We start from the raw sequence: 17,384 nt of genomic DNA, 5'->3' as shown, positions 1-17,384 counted from the left end.
GTCTCAGTTCTCTCATTTACATAATGGGGATGATAATAGTCATGGTCTAATGATAAAATTAATTAGATAAATTAATATTTCAGAGCACTTAACCTGACACATAGTAAAAACTATATGTGTTCACTACATTAAAAAAACCCAGTAACCTCTTCCTAAATTTTAGGTTATTGCATTAGATTAGATTGCTAGAAGTGGAATTGCTAGGGTGAGGGCCACAAATATTTTAAAGGCTTTTGGTCAATCTTGGCCAGTTGCATTCTCCAAAGTTCTTTCTTTCCTTTTTTTTTTTTTTTTTAATTTATTTTATTTTTTGGTTTTTCAATTACAGTTGTCCCATTTTCCCCCATTGCGCTCCCCCACCCAGCCCACCCCGTCTCCCACAATCATATCCCTCCCCGTTGTCCATGTCCATGAGTCATTTATACACGTTCCTTGACTAAACCCTTCCCTTACTTATCCCCCTTCTCTCCTTTCCCCTTCCCCCCTATTGACTGCTATTCTGCTCCTTGTCCTATTTAGTTCGTTTGTTTATGTTGTTCTTTAGTTTCCTGTATTAGGTGATGGCATATGGTATTTTTCTTTCTCTGCCTGGCTTATTTCACTAAGCATAATTCTCTCTAGATCCATCCATGTTGTCACAAATGGCAGGAGTTCCTTCTTTCTCTCTGCTGCATAGTATTCCATTGTGTAAGTGTACCACAGATTTTTGATCCACTCATCTACAGGTGGGCACTTAGGCTGTTTCCAGCACTTAGCTATTGTAAACAGTGCTGCTATGAACATAGGGAGGCATAAGTTCTTTTGAATTAGGGTTTTAGGATTTTTCAGGTATAATCCTAGCAGTGGAATCGCTGGTTCAAAAGGCAGTTCCATTTTTAGTTTTTTGAGGAAATTCCGTACTGTTTTCCATAGTGGCTGCACCAGTCTGCATTCCCACCAACAGTTCCCATTTCTCCACATTCTCGCCAGCACTTGTTGTTTGTTGATGATGGCCATTCTGACTGGTGTAAAGTGGTATCACATCGTGGTTTTTATTTGCATCTCTCTGATGCAAAGTTCTTTCTAATGCTCTTTTTTTCTGACAACCTCTGGGCAAGTCCACCTGCTGGCTTTTGTTTCCTGATTCCCAGACAGCATTAGCATTGGTATTAGAGTTAATGATACTTTTTGAAAGTTTGATATGTAAAATATAGTATCCTTATTAATTAGTGACATTGAATGTTTCTCAAATGTTACTAATATTTATATATATTTTTTGTAAATTGTCTGCTGCTGTCCTTTGCCCACTTAAAAAAATGAATTCCAAGGATTTTTCTGATCAATTTATGCGAGGCTTTATATATGAAGGCTATTTACCTATATGTTTAGTGTTTCTTTTTTATTAAAAATGCTCTTATAGAAACTTTGAACTCCATATTCTAGTTTGTATTTACTTCTTTTTTTTTTTTTAAACTTACAGTATCAAATGCTGGTGTGCTCCAGCTCTCTTTAGATTAACACTAACATTTTACCTCCATGATCAATATCATAGCTCCAAGGCCTTGCTTACACAGGTCTTTCTCTCTTGGGTGTCTATGTGGTTGTTATTCAAAGGAGGAACCAAGAAAGAGTCTCAAAATGGAAATAAGGTACAAGATATTAACACACAGAAAAATATATTATACCTATTGTTTATTCCATTGATATCCAAAGATGCCTGAGTTTCTAAGTGCCATCTCTAGGGAGAAGGAAATTAGTCCTGAACACCTAAGACTGACAAATGAAAACAAAAATCAAAAGAAGAAATGAGAAAAAGAAATGGCTAAGCTAGTGCTTCAGAAAACCCTGAGATTTCCTTGGTGCCACGTTGTAACTCCAATGCATTTGCTCTCTTTTATGGGAGACAGGTTTTAATTTTCTCCCATCCAAATGAAATAATTGTACTGCTTAAGGAAATATTAATTTTTGAGAAGAAAAAAGGCCTTGGATATGATAACATAGAAATACATTTAAATTTATTCCCTAGCTCATAAACTGCAGAGTTTTCCCATGGCTTTTAATAGGTTAAAAAACAATTTCGTATGTTTATCTTGGTATTTCATAGTACCCTTCCATTTAGAAACACTTATGAATGTGAACAGGTTGTTAGAATTCCTTTTCCTTCTTGCAGCTAACCCCCGGGTTGTCCACCTGCCTCTTTGCCCAATGTTTTCCTTTTTCACCCCTTGTTCTGCTCTTTTCATCTCTTTAACCCAATCTTCATCCCAATTCTATGTGGTGGGGTGCTGGGACTAACAGAGCTTCTGTCCCAGAAGTTGATCTAGGTCAGAGGCTCTCCTTCTCTCACTCTGTTCTGGTTCCAGCTCACTCATGAGTGCCTTGTTTGGGTGTATTTAAATTAGAACAATTGTTTGAGGCTCTGGCTCAACTAGCAACTGACTGTTCCTGTAGCTACCTTCCCCAGGGATCTCTGGGAAGATCCCCCAGTGATACAGCTCTCTTTCTCTGACCCATGATCACTCTGTGTTCCCTCAGAGCACTTTGTAATCTTTGACTATAAATGCTTATTGAATAAAGGGATTGAAGGTAAGATCCATGGGGCATAACTCATTGTCCGATTAGTCCAAAGCCACTAAACATCTCTTGGGCACAAGTGTGCTTTATGCTCTTACCCATAGTACACACATCTAATGTTACAGAAAACCTAGTGGAATGTGGAAGGACAGCAATCACAGGTGCGTGTGTGAAATTGTTAAAAAGATAGCTTGAGTGACATAGCCTGTCTTAGTCAGTTCAATCTGCTATAACGGAATACCATTGACTGTGTTTTTAAACAACAGTTCTCACAATTCTGGAGGCTGGAAGTCCAAGATAAAGGTGCTAACATTGTAAGGTTCTGGTGAGAGCCCTCTTCCTGGTTTGAAGATGGCCATATTCTTGTTGTGTCTTCACATAACAGAGGGCAGAATGGGGGCATGGGAAGGTGCACGTGCACACAAACACACACAGGCACACACACACACACCAAACTCTCTTCCATCTGTTCTTTTATTTTTTATTTTAAGTATATTTTATTGATTATGTTGTTACAGTAGTTCTATTTTTTCCCCCTTTGCTCCCCTCTGTCCCATACCCCCCTTCCCTCCAGCAATCCCACCTCCCTTAGTTCATGTCCATGGGTCATGCATATAAATTCTTTGGCTTCACCCTTTCCTATATTATTCTTAATCTCCCCCTGTCTATTTTGTACCAACCAATTATGCACCATTTCCCCCTTTCTCCCCCTCCCCGACCCCCAGCTGATAACCCTCCAAATGATCCCCATACCTATGATTCTGTTCCTATTCTGGTTTGCTTAGTTGGATTTTGTTTTTCTTTTTTAGATTCAGTTGTTGATAGTTGTGAGTTTGTTGTCATTTTAGTGTTCACAGTTTTGATCTTCTTTTTCTTAAGTAAGTCCCTTTGACATTTCAAATAATAATGGCTTGGTAATGATGAACTCCTTTAGCTTTACCTTGTTTGGAAAGCACTTCATCTGCCATTCCATTCCAAATGATAGCTTTGCTGGATAGAGTAATCCTGGTTGCAGGTTGCCTTTCATCACATTGAATACTGTTTGCCAGAGTCCCTTCCTGCCTGCACAGTGTCCTCTGAGGAATCAGCTGATAGACCTATAGGCACCCCCCTTTAGGCAACTGTCGGTCTCTCTCTTGCTGCCCCCAGGACTCTCTCTTTATCTTTCACCTTTGGCATCTCAATCATGACACATCCTGTTGTAGTTCCCTCTGGGTTCAGCTCACCCAGAACCCTCGGTGCTTCCCAGACCTGTATGTCCATCTCCTTCACAAAATTTGGGAAGTTTTCTTCATTTTTTTTTCAATTCTTGCTTCCTCTGCACCAGTTGACTTTTTTTCTTCCTTATGTTCCAAATCACTGATTTGAACTCCGGTTTCCTTCCCTTCACCGTTGGTTTTGTATGGATTTTCCTTTGTTTCACTTAGCATAGCCTTCACTTCTTCTCTTATGCATTTGCCGTACTGAAGCATATCTGTCAAGCCTGTGAGCATCTTCATCAACAGTGTTTTGAATTCTACAGCTGTTAGGTTGTCTATCTCCTCATCTGTGAGGTTGGCTATATCCTCGTTGCTTAGTTCTCCCACTGGAACCTTGATCAGTTCCCCCTTTTGGGTGACATTTCTCTGTCTCCTCATTCTGACAGGCTCCTGTGTTTGTTTGCCTCCATGTTTCAGGTAGAGCTGTTGCTCCTGTTATGTTGTAAGGGGCAGAGCCTTATGGATTCATCAGTACAGTGCGACCTGTTTCACCACTTTGTGGTGCTGTATGTGGGGGAGGGTCCGAGAGGGAACAATGTCGCCTGACCAGCACTTGCCTCTTTTCCAGGCACCTCTCTCATTTCTGCACTGGTTTGGCTCCTCTCTAGCTGCTGACCTGGCCATCGTTCCCAGAGCAGGTAGGTCTGCGGACATTCTAGGACCATGGGGTCCCTTTAAACAAGTGGACTCTGCTGAGACCAGCAGTTTCTGCCTTCACCCCAACCCCTACTGGTCTGCACAGTCAGAAGCAGTGAGGCTTGATTTTCCCCAGTGCTGGGACTGTGGACTGTGAGGTCTGATGAGAAGCTGGGAATGCTCCCCAGGTGTCCCTCCTGACTTTTTAAAACGTGTGACTGCGCCTTCTGCTGGCCCGCCCGCTGCTGCTGCCACTGCTTCCACCACACCGTGTCCTCTCCACCCCCGCTCCGTCCCTCCTACCTGTCTGGATGGGTATTTCTTCTTTATAACTTTGTTTGCTGGACTTCCATGTAGTTTGATTTTTCTGGAACTTCTGGTTGTTTTTAGTTTTGAGGTAGTTGTATTCCTTCTTAGTCATGGAGGGAGACGCTGCGTGTTTGTCTATGCCTCCATCTTGGCTGGAAGTCATCTCTCTGTTTTTATAAAAGCACTAATCTCATTCATGAGGAGTTCACCCATATAACCTAATTATCCCAAAGGCGCCACCACCTAATACCATCATATTGGGATTTCGAAATTCAACATATAAATTTTATTTTTTGTGAGAGCGTACACACACATGCAATCCATAACATAACCATAGCCAGAGTTTATTTTCATAGAGCAATTACACAATATCCTGAGTTTCTACGTCTCGTCTCCTATGCCCTACCAAGTCCCGAAAATGGTTTTAGTTGCTAATGGGAAATGAGCACAGTCTCGGTACTTGCAGTGGATGGGTCAATTCATCTGCTTTTACTCATATTGGCAGCATTTTTTATATCAGGCTTTTGATAGTAGTGTAATTAACCATACATATTCTCATTCAAGTAACAAATAATTTTTTGAAATAGGGAAGAAATCCACTTTCACCATGAATTGGATAAATGTGGACCTCAGCCTCTGGATTTATTTTTTAAAAAGATCTTGGACCTTTCACATTAACTACATTTTTTAAAAGGAACAACAGGAAGGATTTAAAGATATATAGTGGGAATCATGAGTTGGTTATGTCTGGCTTCCTATCCCAACTCCACTCCGAGCTTCCACTTGTGAATCTAATAAATGGAAATTATAATACTTGTTCTATGTTCAGGATAGGACTTTTTTGAAAGTCAAATAAGACAATATGTGTGAAAGTGCTTTATGAGCTGTAGTTTATATAAACTATGAAAGTCATCTGATATTTATAGTCATTCAATTTGCAATGTCATATCCCAATCTACATTTTACTTTTATTTTTATTTATTTGTTTTTGATTTTATTTTTTGGTTTTTCAATTACAGTTGTCCCATTTTTCCCCCATTGCTCTCCCCCACCCAGCCCATCCCTTCTACCACAATCATATCCCTCCCCGTTGTCCATGTCCATGAATCATTTATACACACACGTTCCTTGACTAAACCCTTCCCTTACTTATCCCCCTTCTCTCCCTCCCCCCTCCCCCCTATTGACTGCTATTCTGCTCCTTGTCTTATTTAGTTCGTTTGTTTATGTTGTTCTTTAGTTTCCTGTATTAGGCGATATCATATCCAATCTACATTTTAAATTTTCATTTGTGTTACTTATTTTCAAAACATGTGTCAGGAAGCATATCAGTCAGCAAACATGTTCAGTTTCCCTAATCCTCATGCATTTAGTTTCTCATTAGGAGAAATTGAATTTGCTTCTTTACTTTTACTAAAATATTACTAAAAAGACACTGCTCATTTTGTGGCTGTCTCCTCTCCTCCTCAAATCTAGGAAGCAACTTCAATGATTATGTATTGAAGGGTCCAGTCCTCAAGAACTTTGAGGTTCACTTGGGAATTTGGTGTGAAAGTTTGTTGGGCTTGATATGTTAAGAGAATGAGAGATTGGGGTATATGTGTATGTGTGTTCACATGTGAGTATGTATGTGTGATGTGTGTGGTATGCATATGTGAGTTTGTATGTGATACAGAGTGTGTACATCTGAGGTGTTATTTTATTGAGCATTAAGGCCTCCAGGCTAAGGTACCTAGATTTATTACCAGTAATGTGTCCATTGGTGCCCAAGTCCATGTCACTTCAGTCTTGGTTATGTTGGCCCTTTGTGCTCCTAACACAATGCTTTGGCAACATTTGTTGGATCACTAACTACAGTACAGTATTAGGTGCACTGCAAGCACAAGGGTGCCCCATAGGAAGATGCCCAGGTCACTGAGGGGCATCAGGAAGCCTGTTAAAAACAGGACCAACCTCATGGAGATCTGGTCATGTAGGAGGGGAAGTGTGGGCAGCTGTTGCTCCACTTGGAAGGGCATGTGGAAGATTGTGGGGAGTATGGAGCAGGTCTCTTTCTGCATGACTGGCATAAGTGACTAATCAGGAGCCTATTGCACATAGCTGGGAGGACAGTTGTGGTGTGCTCTTGAGAAGGTGTGTCATGAGAGCCAGGGCCAGGTCTGAGTAGGGTAGTGAGAGTGTGAGCACAGTCAGGAATTACTGTGGTAGCAGCTCTGGGTTCCACAGTAGAGAAAGTAGTGGAGAGTGGGCAAGTCAGTGGCTGACAGCCCACTGGATGATTTAGTGCACTGGCGGTGGCAGAAGCCAGTGAAGGCTGAATCTTGGGTAACTCTGAGGTTAAATGAAGGTTATATTACAGTTTAGATGGTGCATTATCAACACACACTTAAATTACTTCATTGCCTAACTATTTAATTTATATTTGTTAATCCATGTTCTAAATCTCTTCTTCATTGGTAAACTTCTAGCAGACAGAAACCATTTGTTCAATTCATTCTGTGTAGCACTGAATGGAGTGCCCTGTGAGCATCTCCACCTAATTTTTATCCTGCCTTGAACACTCATTTGAGTAAGTGCAACATGTTGATTTCTGAAATATTTGCTAAAATACTGTGGTTGGTTGGGTAATTTTCTGTGGCCAAAAAGATTATCCCTTAGGCCCCACCTAGGTTACTAATATCCTTATGAAAGTGCATGAAATTTACTGTATGACTATTAACTTTTTCATCAAAATACTTTATCTGTTTTGTATTTTATTATTTAAAATAGAAAAAGCAGTAGACACTTTTGTGGCCTAATTACTCTCCAAATGTAACTTATTTCCAAACTGAAATGGTCTTGGAGTTGTACTACTATAAACAATGCTTAGATGCAGTATGCTATATTTATTTTTAGCTTTTAAAATAGCCAAATAATTTGCTCTCTATTTTCAGGAAAAATTCCTTCTGGGCTAAAGCTCTGTGTACTGGGTGTCTTTATGGTTGGCTATTTCCACCCAAACTCCAAAGTGTGGAAAGCAAAGGTTCCTAGTGATTCAGTCTTAATAGAAATTTGACTAATGTTGGTGCTTATTAAATACCAATTTCTTAAATTATAATGTGGTTATAGGTAGATTCAATACAGCACATGACACCACAAAAACTTACCACACTGTGTGTAAGTATGTAGGGGTGGGATTGAGCAGCATCAGGTTAGGGCAGTGTGACCAGATTTTAGGTTTCATGATTCCTTACTAATGAGCTGCTTTTGGGTTGATGTTGAATGCATGGACTTCAGTCAAACTAATGTTCAGTTTGATTTCAGGTTTGGTTTGGTAGAGGAAAATGGGCATATATGCTCCAAACACTGTGTTTTAGACACTTTCATAATGTGTCAATTTCTTCTATATCATTTTACTGATAAGTATTGTTAATCTTATTATTAGTACATGAGGACTAACAAGACAGGCTGAGCAAGGGTAAATAACCTGTCAAGGGTGTCACAAATTGGTAAGCAGCAATTCTGGGACACATACTAGATCTAGCAACAAAGCCATGCCTTTCTGCTATCTACGTGAAGACATAGTTTGACAAGTTTTTTCAAAGTTTAGTTTTAACATGTTTTGAAAATATTTGGATTTAATTCCTGTTGATCAAAGAATTGGCAAACTAGGTGTACATATTTTTTGAAATAATTCAAAACTTTAGTTTTGTTACAGTTAATTGAAAGTCAGCATTAACCTTTGACCTGTGGGTCTGCGTGCATTGATTTAATTTCAGAATCACAGTAGGTTAGATCTTCGACCAGATTTCCATGGTTTCACACAGCATGGCTGGCATGAGCTCCCATTGTCCTCAGATCTGTGTTTTGTTCCTGGGACTCTGAATATACACCTCTGATATACAGGCAGACCACAGGGACACGCTCTCCTATCTCTTCTTGTTATGGAGTGACATTTTTTTCAATCTGTATCAGAAAATCTCTACCACAAAATTGTGATCAGAACAAAGGAGCAAATAGTCACATTTTGACTTAGTTGGGTGACAAATGAGTCTGCATTTATGAATGAGCTATAGAAATCAGGGGTAGGTTTGTGGGGCAGCTTGGATGTGCCATCTTTCCTTCCTCATGCTTGCTTGGTGTAATTTTTTACTGCTGAGGTGTAGAGTCCTATTTACCTACATGAAAATTACAGGGAGGAAAACCTCATACTACATTCTGTCAGAGTAATTAAGGTGATGGGCTTTTCAGTGTCAAACTTTCCTCAATTTGAATTTTAACTCTCTGACTTCCTAGCTGTGTGACCTTGGGCAAATTACCCATCTCTATGAGTCTTGGTTTTCTCATCTGTAAAGGTAATAATAGTACCTGACTCATAGACTTGTTGTGAAAAATAAAATGTAAGGCTTTCAGGATAGTGTCCAGCATATATATCTCATATAATTATATGCAGTTATAAATTTTATTTTTTAATCCTCACCTGAGGGCATTTTTCATTGCTTTTAGAGAAAGAGAGAGTCAGGGAGAGAAGAAGAAAGAGAGAAGCATCGAGGTGAAAGAGAAACACTGATTGGTTGCCTCCTGTACATGCCCAGACTGGAATCATATGTGCCCTGGCAAGGGATCAAACCTGCAACCCAGGTATGTGCCTTGACTGAGAATCTAATTTGCAGCCTTTCAGTAATGGGATGATGCTCCAGCCAACTGAACAATACCAGGCAGGGCTATAGTTTTTAGTGTTTTTAGTTTTGTTATATTGTTCATCTTTTAGGTAAAGCTACTATATTTATTTCTTGAAGGCATCATATGCAGAGGACAAGAAAAATTATTCTTTAAGTTTTAGCGCTACTGCTGTCTTCCTCTTCCATGACTTAATGAAACTCCTTTTCAACATTTCTGTTCAACTTTCATCTTGCCACATTCATCAAATGCTGAAAATCTGGGACCCTGAAGAGCCATAGGGTTTTTTGTAGCCATCTCCTGCTATGACAAGGAGACCTCTAAGACCAAGTATATGCTCTTTGAAATATCAGAGTGCTATGCATGTCCTGCAGGAAAGACAAAGGCTAAGTAGAACAGGAAAGGCCGGGATCCAAGATACTGCAGGTCAGGACACAAGCTTGCTGATTACCCAGAGCTGGTGTGACAACAGAGGGCTCTACCAAGACAGCTTAAAAGCTGAGGTCTCAGTGTTTGTACCTGGGCTGCAGTTCTGGCAATATTAATGCTAGTGACCTTTGATGCTACTGGACCCTGGGCTCCCTAGAGGGGTAGAAACTCAGGAAGGCCAGGCGAAGTTACTGAAACACACCTATCACTTTCTCACATGCAGAGCATTTAACTATTACTAAGAATAAATTTTGTGGAGGTATTATTCTGTTTCTACTACCATAGATATGGCTGACTAGCATTCCTTAAGCACTATGTTCTAGGTAGTGTGTTAACTGCCATATACATATATATGGACAGGAAAGATTTGGCCATCCCAAAGTTGCACAGCCAATGGCTGGTGAAGCCACAGCTCTGTGTCTGTCTTTTCCAAAGCCTGGGCTCTTAAATACAGTGCCAGATTGGCCAGGCCTTTTAGCAAGGCATTAAAGGTAGAGGTCAGAATAATCTGGCCAGTAGGAAGAACTTTCTCCTATCGAGTTCTGGGTTTTAGAGCTTTCCACTCTTGGTGTTCTAAGAAGGTGTCTGCAAAGAGAGTTGCCTTCATATTTCAATTGTATAAATAAGCATTGTTGTACATTTGTTTAATATACAACTCTGGCTTCCCCCCCCCTCCTTTTTTTCCTCTTGAAAAAAGAGCAAAAAATGTCTAAAGACAAGTATTTTACACTGACAGTATCCACCGAGATTACTCAAGCCCTTTAATAAATTGAACCTAATTTTCTAAGTCAACGGTATGTATGTGTGAGCGTGCGTGTGCATGATATAATGTTTGAGTTGCTGCTTTATCCCTTTGATGGATCATGTTTACAGAGGCTGTTAACAAAATGTGTAAATATTTATCATGTAATAAAGCTGAACCCAAATGCATGAAACTAAAGTATTGTAATATAGTAGGAGACTGGGATATATAAGCAATCAACAAGAAAGAAAATATCTGGAGCTTAGAATTACAAAACAAATACATAAAAAAGAATATTCTTTTGAAATATGGTGGAAGAAGTCATTTAAAAAATACTCTGGACTGTGCATGGGAGACCATGTCTGGGGGCAGCAGCTGCAGCCAGACTCCAAGCCGGGCCATCCCTGCCACTTACCAGGTGGTCCTCAGTGACAGTGTACAGTTGCTCTCAAGGGACTACAACACCATCCTTGGTGGAATGTTCTTCAGCATCATCCTGGGAAAAGTGTGTGGAGGCAGGAAATTCCGGTCACGATGGCAGCATAGGAAAACACAGCTCACTTCCGTGCACAACCACATCAAAATTATAACTAAACTATAGGACGACCATCATCCAGAACCATCATAAATCAAGCTGAATGGCAGTTCTACAACTAGGAATTAAAGAACAAACTACATTGTGACTGGTAGGAGGGGCGGAGATGTGGAATGGGCTAGTCCCACACCCATGAGTAGTGAATAAGACTCAGCAGGGATATCTTGGAGTGAAGGGTTTCAGACTCTCAACAGGCCCGATAGCCCAAGGTTCCAGTGCCAGGAAGAGAAGTCATAATAACTTTTGTCTGTAAAAACCAGTGGGGATTGAGGCTTTAGAAGACAGAAACTGCTGGAATTCCTGGAAGTTCCTCTTAAAGGGTTCATGCACAGACTTAACTCAGATTCACTCACTCTGAATTCCAGCACAGGAACAGCAGCTTAAAAGGCACCAAGGACATACAGGAAGGAACTGAATTGTCTGGCAACAGGGTGAGAGCTGAGGGTTGGAGGGGGAGCCTTTTCCCTGACAGGAGTGCTGGCAGAAGTCACTATTTCTTTTTTCAAGCCCTCCTGCCACACAGTCGCAGAACCAGAAGGCAGGATCCATATTGGAGACTCTACCAACCTGGCTCACACTGTTTGCCCCACCCTGGTTATCCCCTGAGGCCCTGTGCCACCCAACCTGCAGACCAACCCAAGCTGTTTCCAGTAGCTTTTCCATATGAATGACTTTTCCTGGCCCATACTTCATATTTTCCTAAATTCTCTCAAACAAGCAGCATCTGACTTCAGCAAACCCAATAACTCTTGCTAAGTTGCCCCAGGCCTGGCACTAGCAGCTTTCAGCCTTGGTTCACAGCTCGACATCACTTGAGCACCTAAAGCCCAGCACAAGTAGCAGCCATATGAAGATCTGTTTGTAGTTTATGTGTTATGACACAAGACAGAACATGTTGTGGCTGATCTTGGACATGCCAGGAGCAATGAAGATGAAAATACAATAAGAATATGTACATTGCCCACATAGTGGGCATACCTCAAGTACCTAGCTTGGGTAATAGGGGAGGCTGTGACACTGGGCCCTACATTAGGCTACTCTACCAAGCTTGGGAGATGTAGTAGCTCTACCTAATACATAGAAACAAGCACAGGGAGGCTGCCAAAATGAGGAGACAAAGAAACATGGCCCAAATGAAAGAACAGAACAAAACTCCAGAAAAAGGACTAAACAAAATGGAGACAAGCAAGCTACTAGATGCAGAGTTCAAAACACAGGTTATAGGGATGTTCAATGAACTTAGGGGAAGAGCAGATGAATTCAGAGAGAACTTGAACAGCATAAAAAAGAACATGGAAACCTAAAAAAGAACCAGTTAGAAATGAAGGATACACTAACTGAAATGAAGAACAATTTACAGGGAATCAACAATAGAGTGGATGAAGCTAAGAATCAAATCAACAATTTGGAATATAAGAAAATGAAAAACAACCAATTAGAACAGCAAAAAGAAAACATAATCCAAAAAATGAGGATCGTATAAGCAGCTCCTGGGACAACATTTCCATAATGGGGGTGCTGGAAGGAGAACAGAGACAGCATGAAACTGGAAACCTATTTGAAAAAATAATGAAAGAAACTTTCTCTAACTTTGTGAAGGAAATAGACATACGAGTCCAGGAAGTACAGATTCCCAAAAAAGATGAACCCAAGGAGACCCACCCCAAGACTCATCATAATTAAAGTGCCAAAGGTTAAAGACAGAGAATCATAAAAGCAGCAAGAGAAAAGCAGTTAGTTATGCAGAAGGGAGACCCCATAAGACTGTCAGAAGATTTCTCAAAAGAAACTTGGTAGGCTAGAAGGGAGTGGAAAGAAATATTCAAAGTGATAAAAGCAAGGACCTACAACCAAGATTACTCTACACAGCAAAGCTATAATTTAGAATCAAAAAGCAGATAAAGAGCTTCTCAGACAAGGAAAAGACTAAAGGAGTCATCACCAAAACAGTATTTTATGAAATGTTAAAGAGTCTTCTTTAACAAGAGGAAGAAAATAAAAAATGTAAACAATAAAATGGCAACAAATACATATCTATCAACAATTGAATCTAATAAACAAAATTAAAAAAACAAGCAGAACAGAGACAGAATCATAGATACAGAGAAAATTTTGATGGTTTATAGATGGGAGAAGGTGTAGGAGTTCGGCGGAAATGGTGAAGGGATTGAGAAGTACAAATAGGTAGTTACAGATTAGTTATGGGGATGTAAAGTACAGCATAGGAAATAGAGTAGTCAATGAACATTAATGCATGATCCATATGCATGGACAACAGAGGGGGGATTGCCTGAGGGAGTTGGAGGGGCTGGGTGGAGGAGGGCAAAGGTGGAAAAATTGGGACTACTGTAATAGCTTAATTAATAAAATATAACTAAAAAATACTCTGGTGCTTCTGGATTACATCTCAAACCTTTCTACATCTTTTCACTGTCTATATTCAGCACAATATTATATATGTTTTTGTATATACATCTGTGTATATAAAAGTACATGTACATAATCTCTCCTATATTATTTTTTTGTTTTAAACTACAGTAAATCTTGTATTCTAGATTTTTTAACAGACATATCTACATCTTTCTCTTCAAATATTTGAAAACTAATTGTGTATGTTCAGGAACATCTTTGATGGGGTCATTAATCTTGCTGCTCCCTTACTTTAATACAAAAAAATTTCTTATGCGGGATTATATTTTGTGAACATAGGATCTCTCATATAAAAGCAAAACATCATCTGAAGAAGAAAAATTTGGATAAAAGGCAAGGTGGGAAACATTTCCACCTTATTCATATTTAATGACATCTGTGGCCTTTTTTGCAAATGTAAGACTTGAGCTGTCTCAGAAATCTCAAGGAAGGGAATGTAATTAAGTTTCAATTTCTGGTCAGGACCTCCAAAGCTCCAAAACCAAGACATATTCCTGAGAATACTACCAAAAAATGTTCTTTTCTCCCAGAAATGCATCCCTCCCGTGGCTTGGGTCTTGCTTTTCCTCTCTTAACTTGTTCTTGTCTTCACTCCTATTCTTAATGCTTTATTGTAGGGTTTATTCACTTAGCTAAGCAAGGGAGATCAGTCACTTCCTGTCCCCACCCTATGTTCTATTATATATAATTAGAACCTCTGGTCCACATTTACCAATGCCTGTTGAAGATTAGTGCTTGAATTCTTTTTTTCTGTCTCAAGTAGAACATGTTCAAATTTTAACATCATCATTCCTTCCACAGTCTTTAGGCTTGAAGATTTGTAAGAATTTTCAAACACTGGTCTATCCCCACCCCAACTTCTTCATCAATGTCTGCGAGCCAGCTGCCCCACCCACAGTCTCCTCCTGGGGTTCCATTTCCTCCCCCATTATCTTTTTCTCTCACACTCAGCCTTCATAACTGGTGGGCTTCTAGCTCAGGCTCACTAATCATTCACTCCTCTCTCAGAAAAAGTTCTTGGTTGCCTCCTGTGAACCCTTGACATGCTGCAAATGTTCTGAGGATACAGGAATGGGTAACTCTCCTCCCACCTTAAAACTTGCTACTGCAGGATGGTTCATCCAGTGATTTTCTGCCAGACTGATTTTCCCACAATACACCGCTTGTAACAATTGAGATGACACACCCCACCCACACTAGAGTTGAACTTTGAAGTGTGTGAAATATTATGTGTCCATTATTTATCTCTTGGTCATGAAAAAATTATTATTTTTTCAGGAAGGCCTTGACATCTCTTATTTTGACTAAATAAACAAATTAATTTTTATATTTTTATGCCCAAGACTATATTTTTGCTTTAAGTGAAGACTTTCACTGGAGCTGATAGTTGGGCTCTTTGCTGTGACATTTGAGACTTGAGAGGTATACACACATTTTTCAAGGATATAACCAAGATAAGAAGACTTTAATTAAATGCACAGTTAATGCTAGGGGAAAAAAAAAAAAAACTAGGGAGAAAAACACAGTAAATCTGCCAATTGTTTCTGGTGATGTGCCTAATGAGCTCTTTTTAACCTTGACCTATTATATTTAATATACTTAAGATCGAGTACTTAGCCTAACCAAAATGGACAAAAAACTCATTGCAAAGAACAAGATGAAGAAAATGACAAAGTGGGTTGACAAAAACTTTTTATTACATGAGGTTTTAATATATAAATCAGTTCAGTTTGTGTTTTGGTCTTATCCAAAAGTCTATTAACATTTTAAAAAAAGAAAGTAGTTATTACATTGTATGTCTATAATAAAAAATTCAATGGCTACCAATGAACAGGGAATTAACTGGGTAAAAAAAAAAAAAAAAAAAGCAGTCACATTGTCCTGCTACCCAAGATTCAGGAAATTTGAAGAGAACCTCCTATAGAAGCTTTCCATTTTGTGGTTTTCCAACTTAACCTGAAATTACAACTCACAATAACATGAACACTAAAGTAGGGAAAAACTAGGAGGAGAGAAAGTGTAAAAATTAAGAACACCAACCATATCCTTGCAATGTATACTATTGAAAAGTTTTATTAATAATCTAGAAAACTGAGATAGATTTTGAAAAATTAATTTAAAAAATATTTCTCAAAAGTCTGTTTTACTTTATAGATATAATTTTCATGGCATATTAGTTTCCTATTGCTGCTGTAACAAATTACCACAAACTCAGTGGTTTAAAACAACATAAATTTTTACACTTCTATATATCAGAAGTCCCGCAGGGTTCTTAATGGGCTAAAATCAAGATGTCAGCAGCACTGCATTTTGTTCTAGAGGCTCTAGGGGAGAGACCTTGTTTTCTCCACCTTAGGGAGGCTGTCTGAATTTCTTGGGTCATGGCCCTCCTCCTCCATCTTCTAAGCCAGCAGCAGCAGGTTGAATTCTTCTCACAGAGCATCATTCTTGCAATGGCTCCTCTGCCTCCATCTTCCATATTTAAAGACCCTTCTGGTTACATTACCACTCAGATAATTCAGGTTAATCTCCTTATCACTTGACCAGCAACTTTAATTCCATTTGTTACCTAATTTCTCATTGCCATGTAACATAACATATTCACAGGCTACAGACATTAGGATGTGGACATCTTTGGGGTTCATTATTTTGCCAGTCTCACATGGCATTGTTTAGGCTTTCAATATGGTCTATAATTAATAGAGCTGCAAAAGGTAAAAAGAAAAGTTGTATTCAAAAGCCTTTAGGTATATATTTTCTTTTCAAGATCTTAGAAAAATATGTGTTTATGATGTTTTGATAGAAATATATTATTTCAGAAGTTTCCTATCTCTGAACCAGACTACCCATTCTATTCTGGTGGGTTTACAGAATAAGGTGAAAACATTATTTGTGTTCTCCTTGATTAAAAAACAATTAGACATAATTGGAGGTTCCGTAGAAACTCATTCATAGAGAGGGATAAAGCAGAGAACAGATGGAGTCCAATATTGAGACCCTCAAGCTTAAGGAAGTACAGGAAAATGTACTGGGAAGAAGCTCATAGAATGAGCAATGCTGCCATAGACTTATTCCAGTTGGATTGAATATCTAATAGTAAAACTATTAGAGAAGTGTTGTTATTATAAAATCATGGAAAGATATTTGTGTGGGTTGGTTGAAGATAAAAGAGAACTCCGTAGTCAAATTCTACCCGTGTAGCTTCCATTCATCATTAAGATTGTTAAGTTCTCTCCCAAAAGGTCTTTGTTCTGTTATAAAATCCACTTGAGCTAAGATGGGATTTATTTTTACCATGCATCATTTAAATTTAATCTATATATGTACCTTACACCTTTCAGCAAAAATAACTCAAAATGATCATAGATTTTAAGGTGCAAAACTATAACTTCTAGTAGATAGCATAAGAGAAAATTTGGGTGAGCTTGGGTTTGGCAATGATGTTTTACATACAACACTAAAAGCACAATCCAAAAAACTTCTGATAGTAATAAGACTTCAGAATTCCTGTTTTTCCTTAAGTCAGTTTTGGTAAGCGTTCCTAATAGAAGCCCTCAGCTTTGTAGCTTACAACAATCTTTTAAAACAAAATCATATTCTTTAATTATGCAGATCAGCATCCTGACAGTGAGAATGGTTTGTTTTTTTTTCCACAAAGTATGTGGATTTATCTGGGCATGACTCAATGGTCAGAGGCTAGAGGCATCTTTATTCAATTATCTGGTGATTGATGCTGGCAGCTGCAACTTCAGCCTTGCTTCCATACAACATG

At 39.0% G+C, this 17,384-nt stretch overlaps 1 protein-coding gene across 1 annotated transcript in view; it reads left to right on the top strand.

Moving 5' to 3' along the window:
- The window catches only part of UBE2V2 (ubiquitin conjugating enzyme E2 V2), a 229,210-nt gene that overhangs the window by 181,939 nt on the left and 29,887 nt on the right, over positions 1-17,384 (top strand). The window contains exon 4 of the mRNA XM_090283713.1: positions 9,243-9,377. Coding sequence (XP_090139839.1) covers positions 9,243-9,377 — 135 coding nt within the window. The remainder of the gene's footprint in view (positions 1-9,242; positions 9,378-17,384) is intronic.

Source organism: Furipterus horrens, unplaced genomic scaffold (genome assembly GCF_987537825.1).
Source record: "Furipterus horrens unplaced genomic scaffold, mFurHor1.1.pri manual_scaffold_7, whole genome shotgun sequence".
In the NCBI taxonomy this organism is placed as follows: Eukaryota; Metazoa; Chordata; class Mammalia; order Chiroptera; family Furipteridae; genus Furipterus; species Furipterus horrens.
Note: the sequence above shows the minus strand (reverse complement) of the source record. Positions and strands in the feature narration are given on the sequence as shown.